Raw genomic sequence first — 27,523 nt, forward strand, 5'->3', positions numbered from 1 at the left:
TGCAAAACCCAAAGCAGCAGGCTATATCCTTGTATCCAACCATGTGCTTCACAATGCAGGGCCAAAAGGGACTGGGGAGAAGAGGGGAGACAAGCAAGAGGGGAGATAGCTATACGCCATCTTTATGCCCTCAGTCCTGCGGGTGCTTGTTCTGATTCAGTGCTTAAAGCAAGTAATAGCAACCTTAGGGTATCTCTTTGAGTATGTGTACACTTCGAGCTGGGGGTATGAGTCCCAGCTCAAGACAACATACCTGTGCTAGCAGTAATTGAGCTAGTGCACTAAAAATAGAGTGTAGCTTCTGTGATGTGAGCTGTGGGAGGATCTAGCTGCCCTGAATACATCCTAGGGTCTCAGATGGGTATGTACTCGGGGCAGTCCCTCATGCTGCCGTGGCTACGCTTACTTTTAACACACTAGCTAGATCACAGCTAATGTGAGTATGTCTCCTCAAACTGGAAATTACACCCCCAGCTCAAAACGTAGTCATACCCTACCTTGCACCAAGCTGGAACAGCCCCTGTGGGCCGTTCGAGCAATTGGAGAACTCCAAAACACAGCAGTGCTCCAGATATCCCTCTTCCTTGGTTATGTCCCCTATGCCAAGCGCAGGGGGAGGGAGGTGTCTTCTAGAACTGGATACATCAGGGGGATCTCCAGGTAACCAGAAATTAGAACTGGCTGAAAAAAATTCACTATAACAATTTTCTGTTGGAAAATGCTACTTTCTCAAAATTAAAACATTTCACAGGAATGTGTCAATTTCAACAAAATTTCCAGCAGAAAATTTTTGACTCAAAATGGAATATTTCATTTAAACTTTATTTTTTGTTCTGACTTTTAATTTACCGTACTTCTTTAACTTGTAATTTATTTTAATATTTTATTATATATGTAGTTTATAGTTTAATGTTTTGACATTATCAAAACAAAAAATTTGGATAGTTATTTTGATGTTTCCAAAATGAAATATTTAGCAATTTCCATTCTGCAGTAAATTTCAAAATACTGACTTTTTGTCCCAGTTCAGGACTAAAGGAAAATTCAAAATATCAGATTTTCCCTCAAAATGGAAACTTGGTTTTCTGACCAACTGTACCGAAATATTGCATTTCCAGCTACTCTGCATTGCTGGAGTGTTACAAAGGAGTTATAGGGTTTGGCAAAGTGACAACGTCCTTTTAAAAAAAAAATTGCATAAGCACAAGTTAAATATCACATCATTAATAAAAACTAATCACTTAAAAATGTGGAGAGGAAAGTTAAGAACAGAAATCCTATGCAACACCCAGAACTAACAAACAAATGTATTATTCTTATCACTTAAAAATCCATTGCTGGGTCTGTTTCATTCTCCTGCCTTGAACAATGCATATTTCATCAAAAACATCATCTTTAACTCTGACTAATACATTATTGACTTGAGGCTAGTTTGTTGGTTTGTTTTTTTAAATATCTTTCTTAACTTGTTAAATAGGAAATATTAACAGCTAATATCTGTATTAATTAACACGCATAATTTTGTGGTGAAGAATTTGTTACTGCTGTTTCCTAAGAATAAAGTTACAGATGAAATTTAGTGGGGAAAATGTAGAACATTAGTGATTAATAATAAACTTATGTAGGTTGAGTTTTTCAGGCTGATCAGTGTGACAACTGTGTGTATATGTACACATTTTATTTCTTTTTCAAAAGGCTATTTATATTTTGAGATTGATGAAAGAATAGTATTTATTTTAGGTTAGAGGTAAGATAGCTGTGTTATAAAATATGCATTTTATTACTTGATTAGAATAATGTTTGGTTTTATGTGTAGTGTAAGATTTATGATTCCTTAACCATTCACTTTCTTATCTTTAATAAATACTAGGGTTTTATGACTGATATGATAGGTAACTACATTGTTCTCATTTAGCAACCTTATCTATTTTTATGGCGTTTTCTAGAAACTTCCAGTTTAGTTTTACATCTTTCATTTTGTGCTTTTGCTAGGCAAATGATACAATATTTAAATAGACAGGATAGCTAGGTTGCCAAATTATTAAATGAAAGGAGTGTGCAGTGTTGTGCAAGCTACTAATGGCTCTTGTGGAGCCCTGCCTCATTTTGCATGTACCTCACAAGATATGCACATTCACTAAGTCAGCCACACAATCATGTAACAGTACAGTCTGCCTTCACTCCTCATGATGGTAAAAATACTAAATGTCCTACTAAATTAAATGCCAACTTGAAATGCAGGTTTCTTTGTAATGCAGTTAATGCCTAACCTATTAGCCCATTGTGCTTGCTGGCCAAGACATTGTATGTTGCATTGCACTCAGTGTAGTGCTTTTTTCTTATGAAAAAATCTCAAAGCACTTAAAACACTACAAAAGGAGGTAAGCATAATTAGTCTGGTTTTGCTGTTCTAGCTAAGTACAACTGTTATAAGAGTCACTCTATCCTAGATATGGGTCTGCCTACTCAGAGATTAGGTTGGGGGCAACTTTCTTTGTAAGCTTTGGCATGTCTGTTCCTTAGTTACCCCATTCTAAAATGCCAAGGAAAATATTTGGTTTTGCCTTAAAAGCACTTGGTAAAATCACTTTTATTGCTTGCCTTTAAGGCTGGGCAGCCACTTGATGCTACTTTAAGTATTATTTCGCTACTGATGGAGAGGGACAGTATCCATAGCCACAGACTATTTTAGGTGGAACAATAACCACTGGTAGCAAATTAACACATCTGAATTCACATGACTGTTATGACTACATAGATTAGTGGATCAGCTTATTAATTTTGGAATGAATACATAAAAAAAAAAAAAGGAATACCTGTTTCTGATGCTCATTCCCAATTCCCATGAAGGGATAGGGAAAGAGACATTCTGCTACCTTGGTGGCAATAGCCGTCACCAGCAACTACTCTCCATCGTGTTCCATTACTGCAGCTTCATTCACTTTGTGCTCTAAGGCTTTCCCTGGTATTTATACCCCAAAATGCAACATGCTTCAGAAACTACAGAGAAAGTGAATTTTACTGTTAGAGTTTCAGAAGAGTGATGCAGAGGAAAGGAAATAGAATTGCAGTAGTAAGCTCCAGAAGAGTGGCAACTGGGTCCAACTGCCCCAAAGACAGGAGATACATTGGTATGGCCTTTCCTCTTGCCCTCCACTGGTATTCACCACATAACTGATATTTGTGCAAATACCCAATTTGGGTATTCATGCCTATTCTACAATTCTTCTATTAATACTTCTGTATATCTCCCCCGCCCTGCCCACTTTGCAGCTAGTCATTATATTTTTAGCACTGAAATGTCTTTATTAATCAAAGGTATTCTGCATTCAAAAATATATATTAAACCAATGTTATGTTATGTTGAAAAAACAAAACCAAGTATAGCATTCAAATCTAATTTTCATAAAAGTCAAAAGTGTATGAAATAAGGAATGTAACTTAAATATTGTTTGTTTTTATTTTTTAGTCGCTTTTAATGTGTTCTTATTGATATGACAGAAAATATGGGAACCGTGTGGTGCCCAAAATAAGAACTCCAAATTCTCATAGTTGTTAGCCAAAATATAGTATGTATATTTGCTAAATATGCTATGCATATACATCTGTAACATATGCTAACACCCGAATTTTTAAAAATAGGATCCTAAAGTTAGGATCCTAATTTAGTGGCCTGATTTTTAAAAGTGATGAAAACCAAGCAGCTCCTATTGACATCAAAAGAAGATGCAGGTGTTCAGCATGTTTGAAAATCAGACCACTTATTTAGGTGCAGAAACATTAATTTAGGAGCCCAAGATTAGACTCCTATTTTTAAAAATCTTAGCATAAGCAAATAAGGTGTCTGCTTTATATGTAAAATGTAGAGAGTTTGTGTCCTTTTAAGGTTGAACTACTAACATTTATATACATTTTTAACTTGAGAGTGTGTATATTTATTCTTACCACTTTTTCTAAAGAAACAAATTATCTGATCCAAAACATTTGACGTGCCAAACCTCAAATTAACACTAAATAGAAAAGAGCAGTTCAGCTTTATAATGATGTAAGTATAAAATCAAGCATATTAAAGAGGTTAAGCTCTTCAAATGGTAAAGTTAAACACAACACAACTAAGACTGACACTAATTAAAATAATTTTCAGCCTGCTGGGTTTTTTTGTTGTTGTTTTTTTTTTGGGGGGGGGGGGGGGGTTGTTTTAGAGACTAGGCTGCCCACAGTGTCCTATTTAGTAAAAATTTCTTCCCTGTATAAGCATTCTTCTCTGCTTTGAATTCCTTTTTGCAGCTGATCCAGACCTTTGCTGGTTATTTTCTACAGCAATCCTTAAGTCTTCAGAAAGAGTTGACACTTTTTCCCCAAGGACCCCCAGGCTGCCTATGACTGAAACCCAAGTACAGAGTTGGAGCAAACAGGAAGATAAGAAGAGTGAGGTTAAGCCATCCTTTGATGGAAATTGGCCCTTTAGTACCAAGTTCAGGCATGAGGAGATCTTGCAGGAGGACAGCCTGTTTTCGCATGCACAGAACAATATTTGGAGAATCAACTTAGGAATGTTAGAGAACTCTGGGTATTTGAAGCTAGGACTTAACAATATCATTCTCAATGCTGTCAGGGTCATGTTGGTCAAACACATGTTTTAACTGTCTGGTACCAGTGTAAAGTTAACATGATTATCTTAAGTTGAAGCCTTTCACCCACACAGTTGATTCTTGTGCCTTATTATCCAGCTTTGATCCACTAGTGATCAATTCTAAACAAACTTCATAGAGTTGTAGCCCAGGTATAATATAAAATGACTGTGTTACAAACTGCTAACTCAAATGGTCTGTGAAGCCAAGCATGAACTAAATAATAAACAGATGTGAGTCACCAAATATAGAACGCTTAAGTCCTAGCTGCAAAGGGACACAAATGAGATGATAGGGTATTAGCAGAAAGATGCAATTTACAGGTCAGAATGTAATAGTAACCTTTCACAGTCAAAATTGAAAATTAACCTTGGGAGTATTGGATCATTTGCAGCTTATGTGGTAGTTTTATTGTAGAAGAAAATCTTTAATAGACTTTCACTGTGATTTTGGAACTAACAGTGTTGTTTTTAAAATGTTCTTATTCTCCTCCAGTAACCATCTCTTTTCCATATTTTCATTTATTGGTGCCTACAGTGAATTTACAGGCACTGACAACATCCTGTATTAGTTTGTTGGAGCACTCAGGCCACCACCTCCTAATTTAACTTCCCATAAGGGGCTACATAAAGTGATCTACTCACCTAGGGGCAGATTCTCAGCTGGCATCAATTGTCATGACTCCACTGAAGTCAATGGAGCTATGACAATTGACGCCAGCTGAAGATTTCAATACTGCTTTATGCCAGTTTAGGTTTAACTTTTGGGAACGAAATTGACCCCAATGCAGAGGCCCTGTACAAAGACCCACTTATGTAGGCCCTCAGCACAATAGTCAGTTTCATTCTTAAAAACTTAGGGCTAGATTTTTAAAGGTAATTAGACATCTAATCCAGCCCTTGGTGAGGTTTGATAAATAGGGAGGGGGCAGAGGAGTAGAATTTTGGAGGATAAATCTATTAGCATATATTATCCATTAAAAGAATATGGAATGTTTTTGTATATCAAAGAGTGATAGAGCAGGTTTCCTAACTTAAAAATGTTTGGCTAAATAATTCCAATGGTCATTATAACACTATTGAAAAATAGGATACCGCAGTATGTAAAGAACACTGTGCACAAAACAGAAGGTAAGTAGCATGCTACTAAGTTTAGCAACTTTTCAAAAATGCTGCTTCATTAGAGGAAAAATATGAAGTTCTCAACAATTATTTTGCAGTTCCCTAGGGTGTGTATTTAAGATGCAATGGAATTAATTTTAGCCAGTGTTCATGAAATTTGTACAATGCAGCAGTCCTCCCCATCATCACCCTTAGGAAAATAGACTACTTTTCTAAGCACTTTTGGTTGATCTAGATTTGTAAAGGGTTGTTTCATATGTGGTTTACTAGGCAGAAACCCAGATATAGTATATTTTATAAGAAAAGTAATCAACTTATAAGTTTAAATAACTACAATATGCTGAAAAACATTAAGTAATACAAGCTTTATGTTGTCTGTTTAAAAATTGTAATAAGTAAACATCTATGAAACCACAAAGTTACAAAAAATGTTTAACACGGAATTACTCCCATTACTTTGTATTCATTGTTTTTTTATTAATGTTTTTATGAACATTGTAGAAAACAGATTTATTTATTGTATTATGTTTTGCATACACCCTTTGGTATATCTTCTGTTAACTCTAAATGAACACATTCCTTTAGTAAAACCAACCCATTTTAGTATGAGAACTGTTAAAGAAAAATATTTCTGCACAGTACACTCTAATGATGGTACAGCCTCTTTTCAGTGAATAACTTTGTGTATGAGAAATAAACTCAAATAAACCTGTTTATATGCTTCATAGTGAGTTTATAAAAATACACATACCGTTATTGTTATATTGTCATCTTATACAAAAATATTTCCGTGCTTAAATTCTGTACCACTGTACATGAGATTTGTTTTTCTTAGTGTCTTAGGAAAAGTCTTGACCCTTAACCTGAAGTCAGTTGTTTGGCTTTAGTGTAGTTTACACAAGGGTATAATTGACCTTTAACACTTCAACGTGCTTTTCTTTAGGTAGCTCTGGTACAATGGACAGAGAGTGTTGGTCTTACTCTGGTTAACAGAGATCTGACCTCAATGCAACTGAAGAGTCCAGGAGGACAAATTCTGACGTATTATATTCTGCAAGTTTTCCCCTTCACATCTGAAAGCAAACGCATGGGAATCATAGTCCGGGTAAATGTTTTGAATATTCCTTAAATTGTTTGTTTTTACTTTACTAAGATTTTTTTTACAGTGTACCTGTTTACTCAATATAAATGTGGACATTTCAAAGTATGCATAGTTTATATATTTTGTAAACTTTTCAAATATAAAACTTGGAAGGTTTGTAAATAACACTCGTTTGTCAACAAAATATTCAACAAGATACTTTAGAAAATTAAGACAAGGTCTCTGGTGGAACTCTCCAACAACATGGGGCCACATTGACTTCAATACTTCATGCATAGAGCAGCTTCCACAATCACAGCCTAAAACTCCAGTTTTAATTTCCCCATTCTACCTATTATAGTTCTGTTAACGTTCCAAGTTTTAAGAGTAATATTCAAGTACCAAATGTACTTTAATATACAGGGGCAAGTTAATGACTGACAGTGACCGAGACACAAGGGCCCAGATCCACAAAGGTACTTAGGTGCCTAAGGATATGTCTACACTGCAATTAAAAACCCAGGGCTGACTCAGGCTCCCAGGGTTCAGGCTGCAGGGGTTCTTCAATTGCAATGTAGACTTCTGGGCTCGGCCTGCAGCCCAAGCTCAGACCCTCCCATCTCACAGGGTCCCAGAGCCTGGACTTCATTCCAAGCCCAGAAGTCTACACTGCAGTTAAACAGGCCCCTTAGCTTAGAATCATAGAATCATAACATATCAGGGTTGGAAGGGATTTCGGGAGGTCATCTAGTCCAACCCCCTGCTCAAAGCAGGACCAATTCCCAACTAAATCATCCCAGCCAGGGCTTTGTCAAGCCTGACCTTAAAAACTTCTAAGGAAGGAGATTCCACCACCTCCCTAGGTAACCCATTCCAGTGCTTCACCACCCTCCTAGTGAAAAAGTTTTTCCTAATATCCAACCTAAACCTCCCCCACTGCAACTTGAGACCATTACTCCTTGTTCTGTCATCCGGTACCACTGAGAACAGTCTAGATCCATCCTCTTTGGAACCCCCTTTCAGGTAGTTGAAAGCAGCTATCAAATCCCCCCCTCATTCTTCTCTTCTGCAGACTAAACAATCCCAGTTCCCTCAGCCTCTCCTCATAAGTCATGTGCTCCAGCCCCCTAATCATTTTTGTTACCCTCCGCTGGACTCTTTCCAATTTTTCCACATCCTTCTTGTAGTGTGGGGCCCAAAACTGGACACAGTACTCCAGATGAGGCCTCACCAATGTTGAATAGAGGGGAATGATCAGGTCCCTCGATCTGCTGGCAATGCCCCTACTTATACAGCCCAAAATGCTGTTAGCCTTCTTGGCAACAAGGGCACACTGTTGACTCATATCCAGCTTCTCATCCACTGTAACCCTAGGTCCTTTTCTGCAGAACTGCTTCCCAGCCATTCGGTCCCTAGTCTGTAACAGTGAATGGGATTCTTCCGTCCTAAGTGCAGGACTCTGCACTTGTCCTTGTTGAACCTCATCAGGTTTCTTTTGGCCCAATCCTCTAATTTGCCTAGGTCCCGCTGTATCCTATCCCTACCCTCCAGCGTATCTACCACTCCTCCCAGTTTAATGTCATCTGCAAACTTGCTGAGAGTGCAGTCCACACCATCCTCCAGATCATTAATGAAGATATTGAACAAAACCGGCCCCAGGACCAACCCTTGGGGGCACTCCGCTTGAAACCGGCTGCCAACTAGACATGGAGCCGTTGATCACTACCCATTGAGCCCGACGATCTAGCCAGCTTTCTATCCACCTTCTAGTCCATTCATCCAGCCCATACTTCTTTAACTTGCTGGCAAGAATACTGTGGGTGACTGTATCAAAAGCTTTGCTAAAGTCAAAGAATAACACATCCACTGCTTTCCCCTCATCCACAGACCCAGTTATCTCCTCATAGAAAGCAATTAGGTTAGTCAGGCATGACTTTCCCTTCGTGAATCCATGCTGACTGTTCCTGATCACTTTCCTCTCCTCTAAGTGCTTCAGAATTGATTCCTTGAGGACCTGCTCCATGATTTTTCCAGGGACTGAGGTGAGGCTGACTAGCCTGTAGTTCCCCGGATCCTCTTCCTTCCATTTTTTAAAGATGGGCACTACATTAGCCTTTTTCCAGTCATCCGGGACCTCCCCCGATGCCCATGAGTTTTCAAAGATAATGGCCAATGGCTCTGCAATCACATCCGCCAACTCCTTTAGCACCCTCGGATGCAGCGCATCCGGCCCCATGGACTTGTGCTCGTCCAGTTTTTCTAAATAGTCCTGAACCACTTCTTTCTCCACAGAGGGCTGGTCACCTTCTCTCCATACTGTGCTGCCCAGTGCAGCAGTCTGGGAGTTGACCTTGTTTGTGAAGACAGAGGCAAAAAAAGCATTGAGTACATTAGCTTTTTCCACATCCTCTGTCACTAGGTTGCCTCCCTCATTCAGTAAGGGGCCCACACTTTCCTTGACTTTCTTCTTGTTGCTAACATACCTGAAGAAACCCTTCTTGTTACTCTTAACATCTCTTGCTAGCTGCAACTCCAAGTGGGATTTGGCCTTCCTGATTTCACTCCTGCATGCCTGAGCAATATTTTTATACTCATCCCTGGTCATTTGTCCAATCTTCCACTTCTTGTAAGCTTCTTTTTTGCGTTTAAGATCAGCAAGGATTTCACTGTTAAGCCAAGCTGGTCGCCTGCCATATTTACTGTTCTTTCTACACATCAGAATGTTTTTTTCCTGCAACCTCAATAAGGATTCTTTAAAATACAGCCAGCTCTCCTGGACTCCTTTCCCCCTCATGTTATTTTCCCAGGGGATCCTGCCCATCAGTTCCCTGAGGGAGTCAAAGTCTGCTTTTCTGAAGTCCAGGGTCCGTATTCTGCTGCTCTCCTTTCTTCCTTGTGTCAGGATCCTGAACTCGACCATCTCATAGTCACTGCCTCCCAGGTTCCCATCCACTTTTGCTTCCCCTACTAATTCTTCCCGGTTTGTGAGCAGCAGGTCTAGAAGAGCTCTGCCCCTAGTTGGTTCCTCCAGCACTTGCACCAGGAAATTGTCCCCTACACTTTCCAAAAACTTCCTGGATTGTCTGTGCACCGCTGTATTGCTCTCCCAGCAGATATCAGGGTGATTAAAGTCTCCCATGAGAACCAGGGCCTGCGATCTAGTAACTTCTGCTAGTTGCCGGAAGAAAGCCTCGTCCACCTCATCCCCCTGGTCTGGTGGTCTATAGCAGACTCCCACCATGACATCACCCTTGTTGCTCACACTTCTAAACTTAATCCAGAGACTCTCAGGTTTTTCTGCAGTTTCATACCAGAGCTCTGAGCAGTCATACTCCTCTCTTACATACAATGCAACTCCCCCACCTTTTCTGCCCCGCCTGTCCTTCCTGAACAGTTATATCCATCCATGACAGTACTCCAGTCATGTGAGTTATCCCACCAAGTCTCTGTTATTCCAATCACATCATAGTTCCTTGACTGTGCCAGAACTTCCAGTTCTCCCTGCTTGTTTCCCAGGCTTCTTGCATTTGTTTATAGGCACTCAAGATAACTCACTGATTGTCCCGCTTTCTCAGTCTGAGACAAGAGTCCTCCCCTCTTGCCCTCTCCTGCTCGTGCTTCCTCCCAGTATCCCATTTCCCCACTTACCTCAGGGCTTTGGTCTCCTTCCCCCGGCGAACCTAGTTTAAAGCCCTCCTCACTAGATTAGCCAGCCTGCCTGCGAAGGTGCTCTTCCCTCTCTTCGTTAGGTGGAGCCCGTCTCTGCCTAGCACTCCTCTTTCTTGGAACACCATCCCATGGTCGAAGAATCCAAAGCCTTCTCTCCAACACCACGTGCGTAGCCATTCGTTGACTTCCACAATTCAACGGTCTCTACCCAGGCCTTTTCCCTGCACAGGGAGGATGGACGAGAACACCACTTGCGCCTCAAACTCCTTTATCCTTCTTCCCAGAGCCACGTAGTCTGCAGTGATCCGCTCAAGGTCATTCTTGGCAGTATCATTGGTGCCCACGTGGAGAAGCAGGAAGGGGTAGCGATCCGAGGGCTTGATGAGTCTCAGCAGTCTCTCCGTCACATCGTGAATCCTAGCTCCTAGCAAGCAGCAGACCTCTCGGTTTCCTCGGTCGGGGCGGCAGATAGATGACTCAGTCCCCCTGAGGAAGGAGTCCCTGACCACCACCACCCTCCTCCTTCTCTTGGGAGCGGTGGTCATGGAACCCCCATCCCTAGGACAGTGCACCTCATGCCTTCCAATCGGTGGAGTCTCCTTCTGCTCCCTTCCCTCAGATGTATCATCTAGTCCACTCTCCGCATTAGTACCTGTGGAGAGAATATGAAAACAGTTGCTCACCTGTACCTCCATTGCTGGTACATGGACGCTCCTCTTTCTTCTTCTGGAGGTCACATGCTGCCAAATTTCTTCATCGTCCCTCAGTGCCCTCTGCGCAGCCTGCTCCGATTCTTCAGAACGTTGTACCTGTAGAAGCATATCCTGACGTCTGTCCAGGAAATCATTTTCTCGTATGCAACGCAGGCCACGAGCCCGAGTCAGCTGGCACAGGCCAGCCATGTGCCTAATTGCAGTGTAAACATTCCCTAAGTCTGAAGTTTAGAGACACATGTCCTAGTTTTAGTCTTCACTATGATCCTCATAACTCTTAACTCTGTAGGCGCTTAAGTTTTCAGGGTAAAAAATCTCTAAGCACCTAAGATTTTTACATCTGGGCATGCGCACTGCTGCCCCCCCCCCCCCAGGTATTTATCTCTTTCCTATGCCCCAGAGTGGTCCACAAACCAGGGGAAGATGGGCATTCACCCGCCTATCTCATGTACAGGGTCCAATCAGGTAGGCCTGCTCAGAGGCCGCCTACTAGAGTAGGTCTTATTCAAAATCTGGCCGGTGGTAGTGGTGGTGCCTACCTTATAATTTATAGCCTAGTGGTTAGAGCAATTGCCTGGGATATGGGAGACTCCGTTTCAGTTCCCCCTCTGCCTGAGGGGGGAGAAATGATGTGAACAGGGGACTCCTACTCTTCAGGAGAATGGTCTAACAAGTGAACTATGGGATATTCTGATGTAGGACTCCCTCAATCTCTCCCATTGAAGCTGTTCCATTTTCAGGTGTTGTGGATTGCAGTGTTGTTCCTGTGATTTTTCTAGAAACCTAAAAGGTAGGCATTGCAACACTCAGCACTGCAATACCCAAGTCCCTTTATGGATCCTGGCCAAAGTGCTAGAAATGGAGGTTCCTAAGGGAAATGTTGAAACGACCTCAACCACAGCAACCAAAAATACTCCATAATAATACAAGGAAGAATAAATTGAATTAGGATTGTTTTTGTAAAACGTAGTTGGAAATACTTTGGTAACAAAAGGACTGTCCTCAGAAGCTGGCAATTCTGTTGTCTATTTTTGATTTTTAGAACCTGGTTGTAAAATAAAGTGTATTTTACAAAAAGTTTAGCAATGATTTGTGGTCAAAAAGTTTAATTGGTAATTATATTACCAGTCACTTTTGGGGAAGTGCATCTGCACAAAAATATCTTTAGACTTTATTAAGAAAGTGATTTATAAATTGTGGAATAACAATTTGAGAGATATTATGTAACTTTGTATTACTGAATCATTGTATCAAATTATTTTTCATTAAAATACAATGCAACTTCTTAAAGAAGTATACGATATCTCCAGCTTTCCTCTTTCTATTGTCTAACTGGATTGTAAGCACTGCTGGTGGGAATATTGTCCTCTTTCCATTTTCAAAGCACCTAGCCAACATTTTATAGTATACAAATAATAATGTATAATTAGGGCTTCTGGTTTTTCTTTTTTTTTCTTTAGGGCTTCATTTATTTTTAGCAGGTTTTGAGTTTTATTTAGGTGTCCAAAATTCAGGGCTTTTTCATAGTATGAAAAAGTGATGAGTAATGTATGTTTCATACATTACTTGTTACGGTAGTATACTCTAATGAGTATCTCTTTGTAATGTTCCCTAGTGCACTTTAACATAGTACTGTTTCAAACAGTAATACGTTTAAGCACACAAAGGAACCTTTAGTGCACAGTAGCAGGGTTGACACAGGCCAGTCAATGTGCAACATGTTTGTGTGTTTTATAAATCACACCCCTGTTACTGGGTCCATGTTACTGCTCCATGCAGATAGGCCTTTAGATACAAATAACCATTTCAAGTGTTTATTGGATAAACACCAATTTTATTTTTTATTTTATTTTTTAATTGGGAGTGTTTTGTCAGTGTTATCCGTTAAAACCTAAAATCAGCAGCCCTACTTATGATCTCAATGTGAAGACTTATGTATCTGAGGGAAAGGTGGCAGCCTTAATACAGAAATGTATTTGTGCAGTATACCACAAAGGAGGCAGAACCTTCCAGTAGTTAGAACAGGGCCTAGAAGTTAAGAAATCGAGGCTTTATTTTCAATTCTGCCACTGATGCACTTTGTGTTCTTGGGCAAATCATTTTGGCCCACTATTCAAAAGTGACCCCTGTAATTTTGCCTCCATTTTTAGAGCAACCAACTTTTAGCTATTTAAGGATTGATTTTCAAAAATGCTGAGCACCTGTATCTTGCATTGACTTAATTTGGAATTGTAAGTGTTCAGCACCTCTGTAAATCAGACCTTAGATATGTAAAGTTGGGCACCCAAAAACTGAGACCCCCAAAATTATAAATCACTTTTTGAAAATGTGGGACATTGCCTCTCTTCCTCAGTTTCCCTTGATGTATAAAATGTGGTGCAGTCAGTTTACTCTATCAGTTTGTGGATTTTAGTTGTGAATATGTCCCAACAGGCTAAGATGTGCACATTTTTATGGATAAAATTAATTAAATTGGGTGATAAATCTTGCCGACCTTTTTGTAAAGTGCTTTGAGAACTTGTATGAAAGATGCTATGTATATGTTAAAGGGGTATGGTCACTGCTATTGGCTATTTCAAATTTATTTTACTGTATTAAAGTATAAGCAGATTGCTTTGAAGATACGGTCATTTTGATTAAACAATACGGACAAAATATTTCTTCTACTGTTTTTCTAAAATTGCAGGATGAATCTACTGGAGAAATTACCTTTTATATGAAAGGTGCAGATGTCGCAATGTCCACCATTGTACAGTACAATGACTGGTTAGAAGAAGAGGTAAGAAATAGCATGGGTAGAACCGAGCAGAAAATTAAATAGAAGAGACTGTGTACTTTATTTTGTCATGGGGAAATATTTTATAGCTGAAATTTGCAAAGAACAGAAGGAGAAACCACAATGTCTTCTTTACCACAGATATTGGAATAGGTTCAGAAATGGAAATATTAAATCAAAGCAGTAATGGATTGTGAAATGCAATTAAGTGTATCATGAATAGATTTTAAGGAATTGCAGTTGTTTTCAAATTTTGTATAACCCAGAAAGGAAAGCAGAGGTAACAGTTTTACTGAACAACATAGCAACCTAAGACTAGGGATATATTTGTTATGTTGAATGTCCCTTCCAAAACAAATGTACACATAAAACCCAAATACTTTTGAGAAGTATTCTATATATAGCACCTATTAGTCTCTTTACTGTTACAATTGGCTGGGAATCCTGAAATATCTTCACGGATGTAGCCAAAATTAAATAAATTTACTTAACCGTGTGTGTATAAACATAATTTTATAGTAATATAAGCTCCATATATATATTTATTTGCACAGACTACATTTCAAAACTGCTTAAATATTTTCCACTGTGTTGCTGTACTAGGCACCAGTAATCATCCTAATCTGACCCTGCATACAGACGTTATGGTAATACAATGATCACACCATGTATGTTCATAATGGTATTGGCAATATGAATCAATATCTGCTTCAGGGCAGTTTGATTTAATCAGGGACATGAATAAATTAAACTCCCTCAAGACCTAACAAAATGTCATAAAAATTACTTTTGGCGATAATGATGCACAATTAATTGTAAAATACTTGTTTAATTTATTTAACATTATGAGGTCAAGTCAATAAGTGTTTTGCACCAGACAGGCAGCATCAGGCTTGTTTTTCATTAAGACCATTGTTTTATGCTGTTTTTTTTTTTTTGTTTTTTTTTTTTTTTTTTTAAAGACTACTTTTAGGGTGTAGTCTTTTGATCAGCAAGAAATGCATTTGCTACAAAGAAGTCATATTTTCTTGACAGTCATTGCTTGGCTCTATCGCATATGCTTTAACCATCTAAAAGATTAGTATAACCAATTCTAAAACTTCAGTCAAAAGGAAGTCTCCTTATTAAAAAGATTAGCAGGAGGAATCCAAGTGACCTAACTAACAATAGCATACTGTGTTATCCTGTAGGAGAACCAAAGTGAAGGTTTTTTTCTGATTCAGTCTCTAGCTATTCCAGATAAGTAACTACGGGAACAAATTCATGACCGTTAAAGATGGGGGGAAAACTATATGTCTATTTACTGCAGTATATCTTGCTAGAGCAAGATTGTTCTTTACAATATATTCTTTAGTACTTTGTTCTATCCAGTTTCACATGTCTCTGCAGTCACAGGTGCCGACTTTCCGAAGTGCCGAGGGGTGCTCGACCCCCAGCTTTGCTCCAGGCTCTGCCCCCACTCCACCCCTTCCCCCAAGGCCCCACCCCGCCTCTTCCTGCCCCGTACCACTCCCACCCTGCCTCTTCCCGCCCAGTTCTGCCCCCTCTCCTGAGCGTGCCACATCCTCGTTCCTCCCCCGCAGCCTGCTGCACACCGCAAAACAGCTGATCGTGGCGGGCAGGAGGCGTGGGGAGGGAGGGGGAGGCGCTAATCCACAGGGCCCGCCAGCGGGCAGGAAGTGCTGTGGGGGAGAGCAGATGAGGGGCTGCCAGTGGGTGCTCAACACCCACCATTTTTTCCCTGTGGGTGTTGGCGCACCTATGTCTGCAGTACTCTCAAAGCATTCAGCTCTTCATATGGCTCAATAGCAGCAGGTGACTCACTAACATTTGACTCCATCATTGCTATTGGTATCATAGTTGGAACCGCATTTATTTTCATGGAAATTTTAAGTTATTTTACAGATATAACTAAAAACACAATTTGAAAATAAGCGACCTTCATCTGCCTAGTGTCTAAAGTTATGTGTTTAGCTAATGTTTTTTAAACTGACACTGCTAAAGTTAGTACAGACAAAAGTTACATTCTAAAAGGATACTATTATTTGATTGTACCACTTTAAATAATGACTGACAAAGCACAATATGATGATAAAAGTAATAATGATAATTACTCCAGCCAGGACAGGTTAGGCCTTTTAGAACTCGCTACTCAATTTAAGCATAAGAGAGAGATAAAATTATGAAATGCATAGACCAGTCAAAAAACTAAAACAACAGCACCTTGAAAGAATAAAATTACAGAGAATATATGTGCATTGCAGGAATTACTAAGAAGAAACAACAACAACAATAATAATACAAATATGTGTTGGGGGATGAGTGTGAAAAAGACTCAGTGTGTGTGCGTGAGAGAGAGAGACTGTGTGCGCCTTTTCCCCGTTCGCCCATATTAAAGGCCGGCCCTGGTTCCAATGAATCCCATCTAGTGCTTTCCACCTGCAATTTGGTGACTCATGAGTGGAATTAAGAGAAGAAAGTTGGTGGCTGGGCTGAGGGAAAAAAAGCATATACATTTTCAGCTCATAGTTACATTTTGGGGGTAAAGCTATAAATCGGTGAAAATTCCATCTGAACCATAATTTTACCTTCCCCTAGATTCTCTCTGTCTGTGTACTATGATCTTCTACCAATAGATGGAGTAAGGAAAATTCATTTCAGTTTCTGTCACTTATAACTGTAGCAGGATCATTAGCTCCAGAGAAATCCAGCCCTGTTCTTGTGTAAAGTAAGGGAAAACACCTCTGTGGTGCTGAGCAAAGTTTTGAGCTAATAGTTTTTTAACCTGAATTTTAATTTTATCTTTTTAAAATCTGAGCTGCAATCTGTCTAGCTGAGGGGCAATTTTCATTTTTTTTCTTTACCCTGCTCCAACCATAGTCATGTGCAAGAGGGTAGTCCATCATCGAGGTATGTCCACCAGCAGGACAGGCAGAGGGAATGCCCCGTGAGCTTATGTTCTCTATTTCTGAGCCTCCCATTTGAATCTTAACAGCTAGATGGGTCAGACCCTTATCTAAGAAGATTTTCATACAGGCTCTCTTACCCCTGGAATTGCATATAGATTGTGTGTGCAGCCATTGTTTTCTCTGCCTGAAAGAGTAGAGGCACATGGTAGCCCTACATCACAAAAGTGAGGCTCCTGGAGTTCTCCTAGTTGTGGGTCTATGTGATTTTGGACAACCAGATTCAGGTCCTCTATAGTCAGTCTCCTTGGGGCCATTGCAGAACTGTTCCAGGGAAATGGCCTTTTAGGTAGAAGTATATATTTTATTGCTTTGTCCAGTCTATAATAGAAATGCCAAATGATGCAGATTCTGACACAGACCTTGAGAGATTATTCCATAGCCCAAGACTAGCCAGGGTGGGTGTGGACAGGTGTCTGAATTGTCCTCCAGCATCTCTAGCTGTTATGTTATGAAGAAAACCTTGTGAAAGTATCCCAAGTGTTATGGATGACAAATGGTAGTCTTAGCTTACAGAGGATCTGAAACAAAAGCTCTGAGTTGTAAATTGTCCCATGCATTCCAATAGGTGCTAACTCAAATGCAAATCATGATACTTTAAAATGTCAACATTGTTAACTGTTTCATTGATCATCAAAGCATGTAAGAAAATAGAAAATATATTAAAGATCTACACAATCTACTCTGATTAATTGCCCATTTTAGGTAGGACTTTAGCAACATATGAGAGTTGAATGAACCATGACTGGTTTCAGTTTCCTGAAGGGGGACTTAACTATCAAAAGAATGGGAAAAACTAGCCTAAAATACCATGCTGTCAGGAAGATTTTCCTTATATTCAGACTACGTTGAAAAAAAATGAATCCTATTACTTCTAGTTATATCCCTGCATACCACATGAAGTAATCTCTCCCTACTTGGTGTTTGTATGCTTCACAACTGTTATTGTCCCCCACCTCCTACCCTCTAATATTGATCTATCCAAGTGTACATTTTTAGCCCTTTACATTAGCCTATTTTGCTGTCATGCAATTGCAAACTCATATTTAATTTGCTGTCCATTTTTACTCCTTAGTCTCTTTCTTAATTACTACTTCCCATGTTACTCATTACCACTGAATATCTGCATTGTGGATGATTTTTCTCTATTTGTCCATTAGCTTGTATTTTTCACAGATTATTACATTTTATTAAGTTCTGCTGTTTATAAGAATTCTGGATATATTTGTATTATTTCAGAATTTTTTCTGTTTTACAACTCCTCTGTTTATTATCTGTTTGCTGTTTATTCCTTAATAAATCATGAATATAAATGTGAAATAGTACTTATTCTAACACAGATTTATGCACAACTCGTTAGGCACCTTCCTCCAATTCAGTACTTTACCACTTAGGCTAGGTCTACACTACCCGCCTGAATCGGCGGGTAGAAATCGACCTCTCGGGGATCGATTTATCGCGTCCCGTTGGGACGCGACAATCGATCCCCGAATCGACGCTCTTACTCCACCAGCGAAGGTGGGAGTAAGCGCCGTCGACGGGAAGCCGCAGAGGTCGATTTTGCCGCCGTCCCTACAGCAGGGTAAGTCGGCTGCGATACGTCGAATTCAGCTACGCTATTAAATCGACCCCCCCCTTGAGTGAAGACGTACCCTTAGATCACAGCCTCTTAGCCAATTTTCAGTGTATACTTATAGCATTTTTATCAAAGCCGATTTGAATGATCTTTTCAACTAAGATTTCATGAGCCATAGTATCAAATGCTATTCTCAATATGTGGTGCTCCACAAGGATCCAAATTACTTATTTGACTCACCTTGGTTAAGGAAAAGATATGTTTGAGATAAAGAAGTTCAGACTGGGTTAAAACCACTATGCTGTATGCACAAAAGAAACCAATCTCACTATTTTACTTGTCTGAACTTTACCTCTCTTAGCATGTAGATGGATGCCTTATGTGCAGTAAAGGGAAGATTAGTGATTCCTTTATCTTTATTTATGACACCATATACTAGTTGGACATCATTTTACCTAGTGTCCAGACTAATCTAGCAGGGACTAAAAACCATAGCTGTTATGGAAATCATAGAAATGTAGGGCTGGAAGCGACCTCGAAAGGTCAACAATTCCAGCCTCCCACACTGAGGCAGGGTCAAGTATACTTGACAGTTTGTCTAGTCTTTTCTTGAAAACATCCCAGACTGGGATTCCACAACCTCCATTGTTAATCTGTTCCAGTACTTAACTCTTCTTATAGTCAGAGTTGTTTTCCTATTATCTAACCTAAATCTCCTTGGCTGCAGATTAAACCAATTACTCCTTGTCCTACCATTGATGGATATGTAAAACAGTTGATCACAATCCTCTTTATAATAGCCCTTAATATATTTGAAGATTATCATCAAGCTCCTCCTCCATCTTCTCTTCTCAACATTGAACATACCCAGTTTTTACCTTTCCTCATAGATCAAATTTTCTAAACTTTTTATCGTTTTTGTTGCTTTCTCTGGATACTCTCCAATTTGTCTACATCTTACTTAGTGTGGTGCAAAAAAACTGAACACAGTATTCCAACTGAGGCCTCACCAATGCCAAATAGAGTGGAATACGTACCTCCTGTTAATATACCCCAGAATCATATTAACCTTTTTTTGCAACTGCATCACATTGGTGGCTCAGTTTGTGATCCACTATAATCCCCAGATCCTTTTCAGCAATACTACTGCCTCGCCAGTTATTCCCTAATTTTGTATTTGTGCTTTTGCTTTTTCCTTCCTAAGTATAGTACTTTGCACTTGCCTTTATTGAATTTCATTTTGTTAATTTCAGACCACTTCTCTAACTAATCAAGGTGCTTTTTGAATTCTAATCCTGTCCTCCAAAGTGCTTGCAACCCTTTTCAGCTTGGTGTCATCCACAAATTTTATAACCATACTCTCCACTCCATTATCAAAGTCATTAATGAAAATTATGAATAGTATCTGACTCGTGACAAAACTCCTCTATATGACTCTTAGATATATCTTCCCAGTTTGACCGCGAACCACTGATAACTATTCTTTGAGTGTGATTTTTCAACCAGTTGTGCACCCTCCGTATAGTAATTTCATCTAGACCACATTAACTAGTTTGAGAGTGCCATGTTGGACTGTGTCAGAAGACTTACTAAAATCAAGATATATCATGTCTATTGCTTCTCCTGATACCCTAGGCCAGTAACCTAGTCAAAGAAGGCTAGTTTGGCATGATTTTTTTCTTGACAAATCCATGTGGCTATTACTTATCACCCTATTATCCTCTAGGAGCTTACAAACTGATTGTTATAATGATTTGTTCCAATACATTTCCAAGTATTGATGTGATGCTGGTTAGTCTGTAATTCCTGTCTGTAAAGATAGGTACCACATGCCCTATTGTTGGTCTGTAGTACAGAACAGCATGCTATTTTACCTACGTTATTCTTTTGTACTTTTGTCTATTCAGTGTGGCAACATGGCACGAGAAGGATTGCGCACTCTGGTGGTTGCCAAGAAGTCATTAACAGAAGAGCAGTACCAAGATTTTGAGGTATGAAAATAGAGAGGAATCTGTATTCTGGGCATAGCTCTTGTGCTCAGATAATGCAAAGCACTTTATAAGGAATACTATTATTTGTATTCTATTAAGATGACTTGATGATCAAATTTTGATTAAAATATTTGTAATAACTGATGTGTTTAAACAGAAATGTTGTGATATTCTGTCACAGTTTTTGACATTCCTTAGCAACTATTCCAAAATCTTTCACAGGATATTGTTTAGTTTTGTTTATTATACTATTAGATTATTGCTATACAACATAAAAGGTCCTAATTTAAATTAATTTTAGAGTCTCAGTATAGCACAAAATTCTACTAGTTCTGAAAGACGAGGACAATCACTACTTAGGTGTCATGAGGCCTGCTTTTTATAAAGTCATCTCATGATTCACTTTAAGGGTCGTGCAAAGAAACTTGCACTGTTACACTGACATAAAGGCCTGGTCTACACTACGGGGTTAGGTCAAATTTAGCCGCATTAGGTCGATGTAAAAATGACTGCGTCCACACAACCAACCCCGTTCCGTCAACCTAAAGGACTCTTAAAATCGACTTCTGTACTCCTCTCCGGCAAGGGGAGTAGCGCTAAAATCAACTTTGCTGGGTCGAATTTGGGGTAGTGTGGACACAAATCGACGGTATTGGCCTCCAGGAGCTATCCCAGATTGCTCCATTGCGACTGCTCAGGACAGCACTTTGAACTCCAATGCACTAGCCAGGTACACAGGAAAAGCCCCTGGAACTTTTGAATTTCATTTCCTGTTTTGTCAGTGTGGTGAATTCAGCAGCACAGGTGACCATGCAGTCCCCCCAGAATCGTAGAGCGTAGAATTTTTCTACGCTCCCCCTATCATCTCCGTCCCTGAGGTTATCGCAGATTAGAAGGGGGAAAACGCACTCGCGATTACATGTTTTCCGAGCTCATGCAGTCCTCCCGCACTGATAGGGCACAGATTAATGCATGGAGGCATTCAGTGGCAGAGGCGAGGAAAGAATTAAGTGAGCGCGAAGAGCGGAGGCAGGACGCGATGCTGAGGCTAATGGGGGAGCAAACGGACATGATGAAGCGTCTGTTGGGGGAGCAAATGGACGTGATGAAGCGTCTGTTGGAGCTGCAGGAAAGCCAACAAGAGCACAGACCCCTGCTGCATCCAGGGCCGCCCAGAGGGGGGGGCAAGTGGGGCAATTTGCCCCGTACCCCGCAGGAGCCTCCACGAAAATCTTGGAGGCTCCCCCCCACCCCCGCCTTCCCCCATCCCCCGGCGCCTCAGCGCGCCGCGTCCAGGAGCGGCCCTGGACAGCACTGCAGCCACGTGGCCTGAGCTCCTCCTGTTCAGAGCCGCGTGGTAAGTGGGCGGGGCTCCAAGCTCCGGGCCGAGTGGCGGGAGTTCAGGTCCCGTGGAGCCACGCTGCTGCAGCGCTGTCCAGGGCCGCTTCTGGACGCGGCGCACTGAGGCTCCGGGAGAGGTGGGAGGCGGGAGTAAGCAGCATGGTAAGCCCCTCTGAGCGGGACACCCCATCTCCCCACAGCCCTGACACCCAGCTCCGAGCCCAGCCCCTCTGAGCCGGACACCCCCCTGACCGCAGCTCCGAGCCCAGCCCTGACCCCCAGCTCCAAGCCCAGCCCCTCTGAGCCGGACACCCCCCTGACTCCCTCCCCCCCCCGCAGCCCTGACCCCAGCTCCGAGCCGGGCACCCCCCGACCCCATCCCCCCGCAGCCCTGACCCCCAGCTCCAAGCCCAGCCCCTCTGAGCCGGGCACCCCCTGACCCCATCCCCCCCGCAGCCATGACCCCCAGCTCTGAGCACAGCCTCTCTGAGCCGGGCACCCCCAGACCCAGAGCCCAGCTCCCCACCCAGCCCTGGGCAACAGTAGCGCCACCCCCAGGCAGCGACAGCCCATTGGCACCAACCATCACCATCACCCAGCGACAGCCCATTATGTAATTGCAAATGTATACATACCATTAAAGCATTTAATGTTTTTAAATAATGTATTTCGTGTATTTTCAAATTATTAAAAATTAATTTTTGAATGTATTTCACTGGTTATTTTTTACATTTCCAAATACATGTTACTATAGTATTGCAACTTTTTTTTTTATGTAAGTGGCCCCTGAAATTGTTTTGCCCCAGGCCCCCTGAATCCTCTGGGCAGCCCTGGCTGCATCCACTGTATAACCACCTACCCTCCTCCCCATGTTCCATAGCCTCCTCACCCAGATGCCCAAGAACGTGTAGGGGGGAGGCTCCGGGCACCCAGCCACTCCACTCCGAAGAATGGCCCAAGCAACAGAAGGCTGTCATTCAAACAGTTTGATTTTTAGTGTGGCTACAATAAGCAATGTGGCCTTGTCCTTCCCTCCTCCCCCACCCCACCCGGGCTACCTTGTCCGTTACCTCTTTTTTTTTTTTTTTTTTAATTAATAAAGAATGCATGGTTTCAAAACAATAGTTACTTTATTTCGAAGGGGGGAGGGTGGTTGGCTTACAGGGAATTAAAATCAACAAAGGGGGCGGGTTTGCATCAAGGAGAGAAACACACAACTGTCACACCGAAGCCTGGCCAGTCATGAAACTGGTTTTCAAAGCCTCTCTGATGCGCAGCGCACCTTGCTGTGCTCTTCTAATCGCCCTGGTGTCTGGCTTCTCAAAATTGGATGTCAGGCGATTTGCCTCAACCTCCCACCCCACCATAAATGTCTCCCCCTTACTCTCACAGTTATTATGGAGCACACAGCAAGCAGCAATAACAATGGGAATGTTAGTTGCACTGAGGTCTGACCAACAGCTCCAGCGAGCTTTTAAACGTCCAAAGGCACATTGTACTACCATTCTGCACTTGCTCAGCCTATAGTTGAACTGCTCCTTACTACTGTCCAGGCTTCGTGAACGGATCCCCCGAGCAGGAGAGCAGAGTTGCAGCGGAAGCAGTGGACGAGGATGGTTAGCAGTCCTGCTGCACCATCTGCTGCCAGCAGCTCCCAGGAGGACCAGAACGGATCCCCCGAGCTCGTCGCTGGGGAGCAGGAGAGCAGAGTTGCAGCGGAAGCGGTGGAGCCCTACACCATGCCCTGGAGGTTGCTAGGAGCCGGGCAGGGAAGATGTTCCCAGAACCCCCAGCCAAGCTACATGTCCGACGAGGACGGTTAGCAGTCCTACTGCACCGTCTGCTGCGAAGGCAAGGAGCTGCTGCTGTGTAGCAATGCCAGCTGCTGCAGGTGCTTCTGTGTCAAATGCTTGGAGATCCGGGTAGGGCAAGGTACCTTGGCCAAGACAAAAGAGCAAGAGCCCTCGAGCTGTTACATGTGTCAACCACAGAAGTGCTATGGGATGTTACAGCGCCGACTGGACTGGAATGTACGGTTGCAAGACTTCTTCACCAGTGACAAAGGACAGGAATATGATGCACCTAAAATCTAAAAAGACCCACACATTTCCCAGAGTCACTACCCTTGATAACAGAACATCAATGATTGCACTGGCCACTTGGATCACAGCAGCCCCCACAGTAGACTTGCCCACAACAGCAGCAGTGACGGTGAGCTGAGCGGGCTCCACGCTTGCCAAGGTATGGCATCTGCACAGGTAACCCAGGAAAAAAGGCGCGAAACGATTGTCTGCCATTGCTTTCACGGAGGGAGGGGCGACTGACGACAGGTACCCAAAACCACCCGCGACAATGTTTTTGCCCCATCAGGCATTGGGAGCTTAACCCAGAATTCCAGTGGGCGGCGGAGACTGCGGGAACTGTGGGATAGCTACCCACAGTGCACCACTCCATAAGTCGATGCAAGCCACGGTAGTGAGGACGCACTCCACCGACTTAATGCGCTTAGTGTGGACATATGCAATCGACTGTATAAAATCGATTTCTAAAAATCGACTTCTATAAAATGGACCTAATTTCGTAGTGTAGTCATACCCAAAATGTGTTGATTAAACAGTGGATTTTACTTTTCAGAATTGTTAGTTCTTGGATTTAAGATATTTAGATAAATTTAAACACGGTACATCATGAGTCATTGTCAACAAATGCTGACAAACTGAAGATTTATTTTCTCTTTAAGAGTGATAGCAAGCGCTCTCTAAAATAAGGGTTTGGGGGTTTTGTGTTTGTGCAAACAGAATCGCTATAACCAAGCAAAGTTAAGCATACATGATAGAGCCCTCAAGGTGGCTGCTGTTGTGGAGAGTTTGGAGAGAGAAATGGAATTGCTGTGCCTCACTGGAGTAGAGGATCAACTACAAGCTGATGTTAGACCAACTCTGGAGATGCTAAGAAATGCTGGAATAAAGGTACTAAATGCATACTACCAAACGGCAGTTAACACAATGTTCTAATTGTGTATTTTTTCAAAACTGATTTATTTAGTATTGTCTTTATTTATTTAGATTTATACAGAATAAAAAAGGGCACCTACCCAAGGCTCAGGTGTCCCTGGCTTAAATTACAAAAACAAATACACCTCTACCCCGATATAACGCGACACGATATAACACGAATTCAGATATAACGCAGTAAAGCAGTGCTCCGGGGGGCGGGGCTACGCACTCTGGTGGATCAAAGCAAGTTCGATATAACGCGGTTTCACCTATAACGCGGTAAGATTTTTTGGCTCCCGAGGACAGCATTATATCGAGGTAGAGGTGTATCAATGAACAGCAAGCAGAACACACAAACTCCCTTTCCCTCCACAAATGTGATGCCCCTTAAGCATCCACCTCTTCAGCAGCCTGTGCAGAGAGAGGAATTTATCTAATACTATTTTGTCATTGATGCTTATCAGTCTTTACAATGAAACTGTCCTGTTTGGAATGTGTACTAAAAGAGTTAGTGATCTTACTTAGGTGTGCACATCATAAAACCACTGTCAGAATTGGCACTTACTTGTATTCATATGAAGTCTCAACAAAGAGGCAAAGGACAAATAGGCCTGGAGAGGGAACTGTCCACTTCCCTAAAGGTAGTTCCTTCAGGTTAGGTTTAAGGGACGTTGCCGAAGTTTTGCTGTGTCTGTTTTGTTAGACAGAGAATGTTACAGAACTATCAATCTGGCAAGTTTGAAAAGGACTCAGTTTACTTGAGAAAGAAAGTTTAATCTCAAGACCAGACAGGTTTAAAAAAAAAAAATTAAACTTATTTAGGTTATATATTGTGACAAGGCACTTCCTCCGTCTCGCCGGGCTTAGCACTTCCCCCATCTGGCCCGGAGTAAATCAGTCCTACTGTGGACAGTGTTTTGTCTTCCCATTCTGTGTTTACCTTGAAAATATTGATAAACAGGCCTTGGGGCAGGCCCAAGGAGTGCTCCTCCACCAAACAAATGAAACCAATTTGCAAACACAAAATAAAGGGGTATACTTTTTTCCTGCCCCTTCTCTGGGGGATGCGGGGGTTTGTTCTATTATTGGCCATGGGGTGCCATTCCTTCCCCTAAACAGGCATTCAGTTTAGTTGTTCCCCTGTGAAGACGAGCGCAGCCTCTCATCCTGGAGAAACCGATCTCACTGCTGCCACTAGCCCTGCAGTAGCTTGTCTCTCCTGCCTCTGTCACCAGAGGAGGGGTTTTTAAAGGTCCCCGGCAGCCCATAATTGGACTCAGGTGTCCCTAGTTGACCTGAGGTAACCCCTTCTCATAGGGGAAAGGGTCTTTATCTGAAGCTACCATACCTGCCTTTCACCACACTCTTGCAGCTGTCCATCCTGACTTTGTCATAATATCTCTTATTGAAGAAGAGTACCAAGAAATTTTGTACAGAAAGAAATATGTAGAGTCAGCCTTGGTTAAACTGAATCAGATGCATTGCCAGTTTTATTTTTGTTTGTTTAAAAAAAACCATCGGATGAATTAATAATACGTGTCTGCAATAACCTTAGTTAGCATTGAAGTGTCCTGCATGCTGAGAAATAGATGTATAGGAATAATGTGTTCTGATTATAGTTTTTCTCCTTTGTATTACTACTACTTTTTCTCATCCCAAGTCATTTTTACAGACTGGGGGAGCAGTACAATGTCACCATTCATTCCTGTCCATGGCGTGTTCCTCTGTTAAGCCTGGTCATGCCCCTGCGTACAATGTCCCACCATCTAGTAACTGGTCAGCCTCTACATTGGACTGACCTTAGTTGTGTTTGCATTATTTTCTTTGGTAGCCGATCATCTATTTGTGTTCTACGAAGTCCCCACCATCATAATCTTCGATTGCAGCCAATCCTGTATCCTGATTTTACTTCCTACTTTCCTAACTTCTTTGTTTGTCTTAAAATCATTATGCTTTACATGTTCATCTTCTGGAGAACTCTCATCTCTGTCTCCAGCCTTCTGGGAGGGAGCAGGAGGGAGCCTCCCAGCCTGGGTCAACAGACTTGGGCTAGCAGGGCTCATGCTAGCGCTTTGAAAATAGCACTTTGAAGTTGTGGTTCAGGCTGAAGTTTGGGCTCTGAAGCCTAGGGAAGAGGGTAGGCTTCAAAATCCAAACTCCATCCTGAGCCGCAACTTCAAAGTGCTGTCTATACAGCTGTTTTTAGAGTGCTAGCAAAAGTATGTGGACTGGAAGGCTCGCTTGTACTCACTCCAAAATACTGTGTAGACATACCCCTGATGTCTGCTTCCAGTCTATAGAGTAATACTGTTAGTACGCTGGTTTAATACATTTTCGCTTTGGTACCAAATGCAAAGTTCATAAGTTCATTAACTTCTATGCAGCACTTGTTGGTAAAGCACATCTCCTTTTAACCTTGGCACCATCAGCACTGATCAAGCTTCCTAACCACACATAAGATTTTACTTGTTCTTGCCTTCACCGCTGCTGTATTTTCTATTGTCCCTTTTCCGAGATGCAACCACTTCATCATCTTGACATTTATTTTAAGTCCAAGTTGACTACACCAATTTTTTTCAAAGTAGCAAAGAGTATCATCATTCATTCAAACATATCATCCAGTTGTACAGTGTCATCTGCATAAGTTAAGGAGCTTAATTCT

General features: G+C 41.6%; 1 protein-coding gene across 1 annotated transcript in view; it reads left to right on the forward strand.

Annotated features, from left to right (window-relative positions):
* The window catches only part of ATP9B (ATPase phospholipid transporting 9B (putative)), a 292,171-nt gene that overhangs the window by 245,908 nt on the left and 18,740 nt on the right, over positions 1–27,523 (forward strand). The window contains exons 16-19 of the mRNA XM_065397949.1: positions 6,696–6,857; positions 13,902–13,994; positions 20,441–20,524; positions 24,664–24,834. Of these exons, the coding sequence (XP_065254021.1) occupies positions 6,696–6,857; positions 13,902–13,994; positions 20,441–20,524; positions 24,664–24,834 (510 nt within the window). The remainder of the gene's footprint in view (positions 1–6,695; positions 6,858–13,901; positions 13,995–20,440; positions 20,525–24,663; positions 24,835–27,523) is intronic.

The sequence above is a fragment of the Emys orbicularis genome, chromosome 2 (genome assembly GCF_028017835.1).
Source record: "Emys orbicularis isolate rEmyOrb1 chromosome 2, rEmyOrb1.hap1, whole genome shotgun sequence".
NCBI lineage: Eukaryota > Metazoa > Chordata > Testudines > Emydidae > Emys > Emys orbicularis.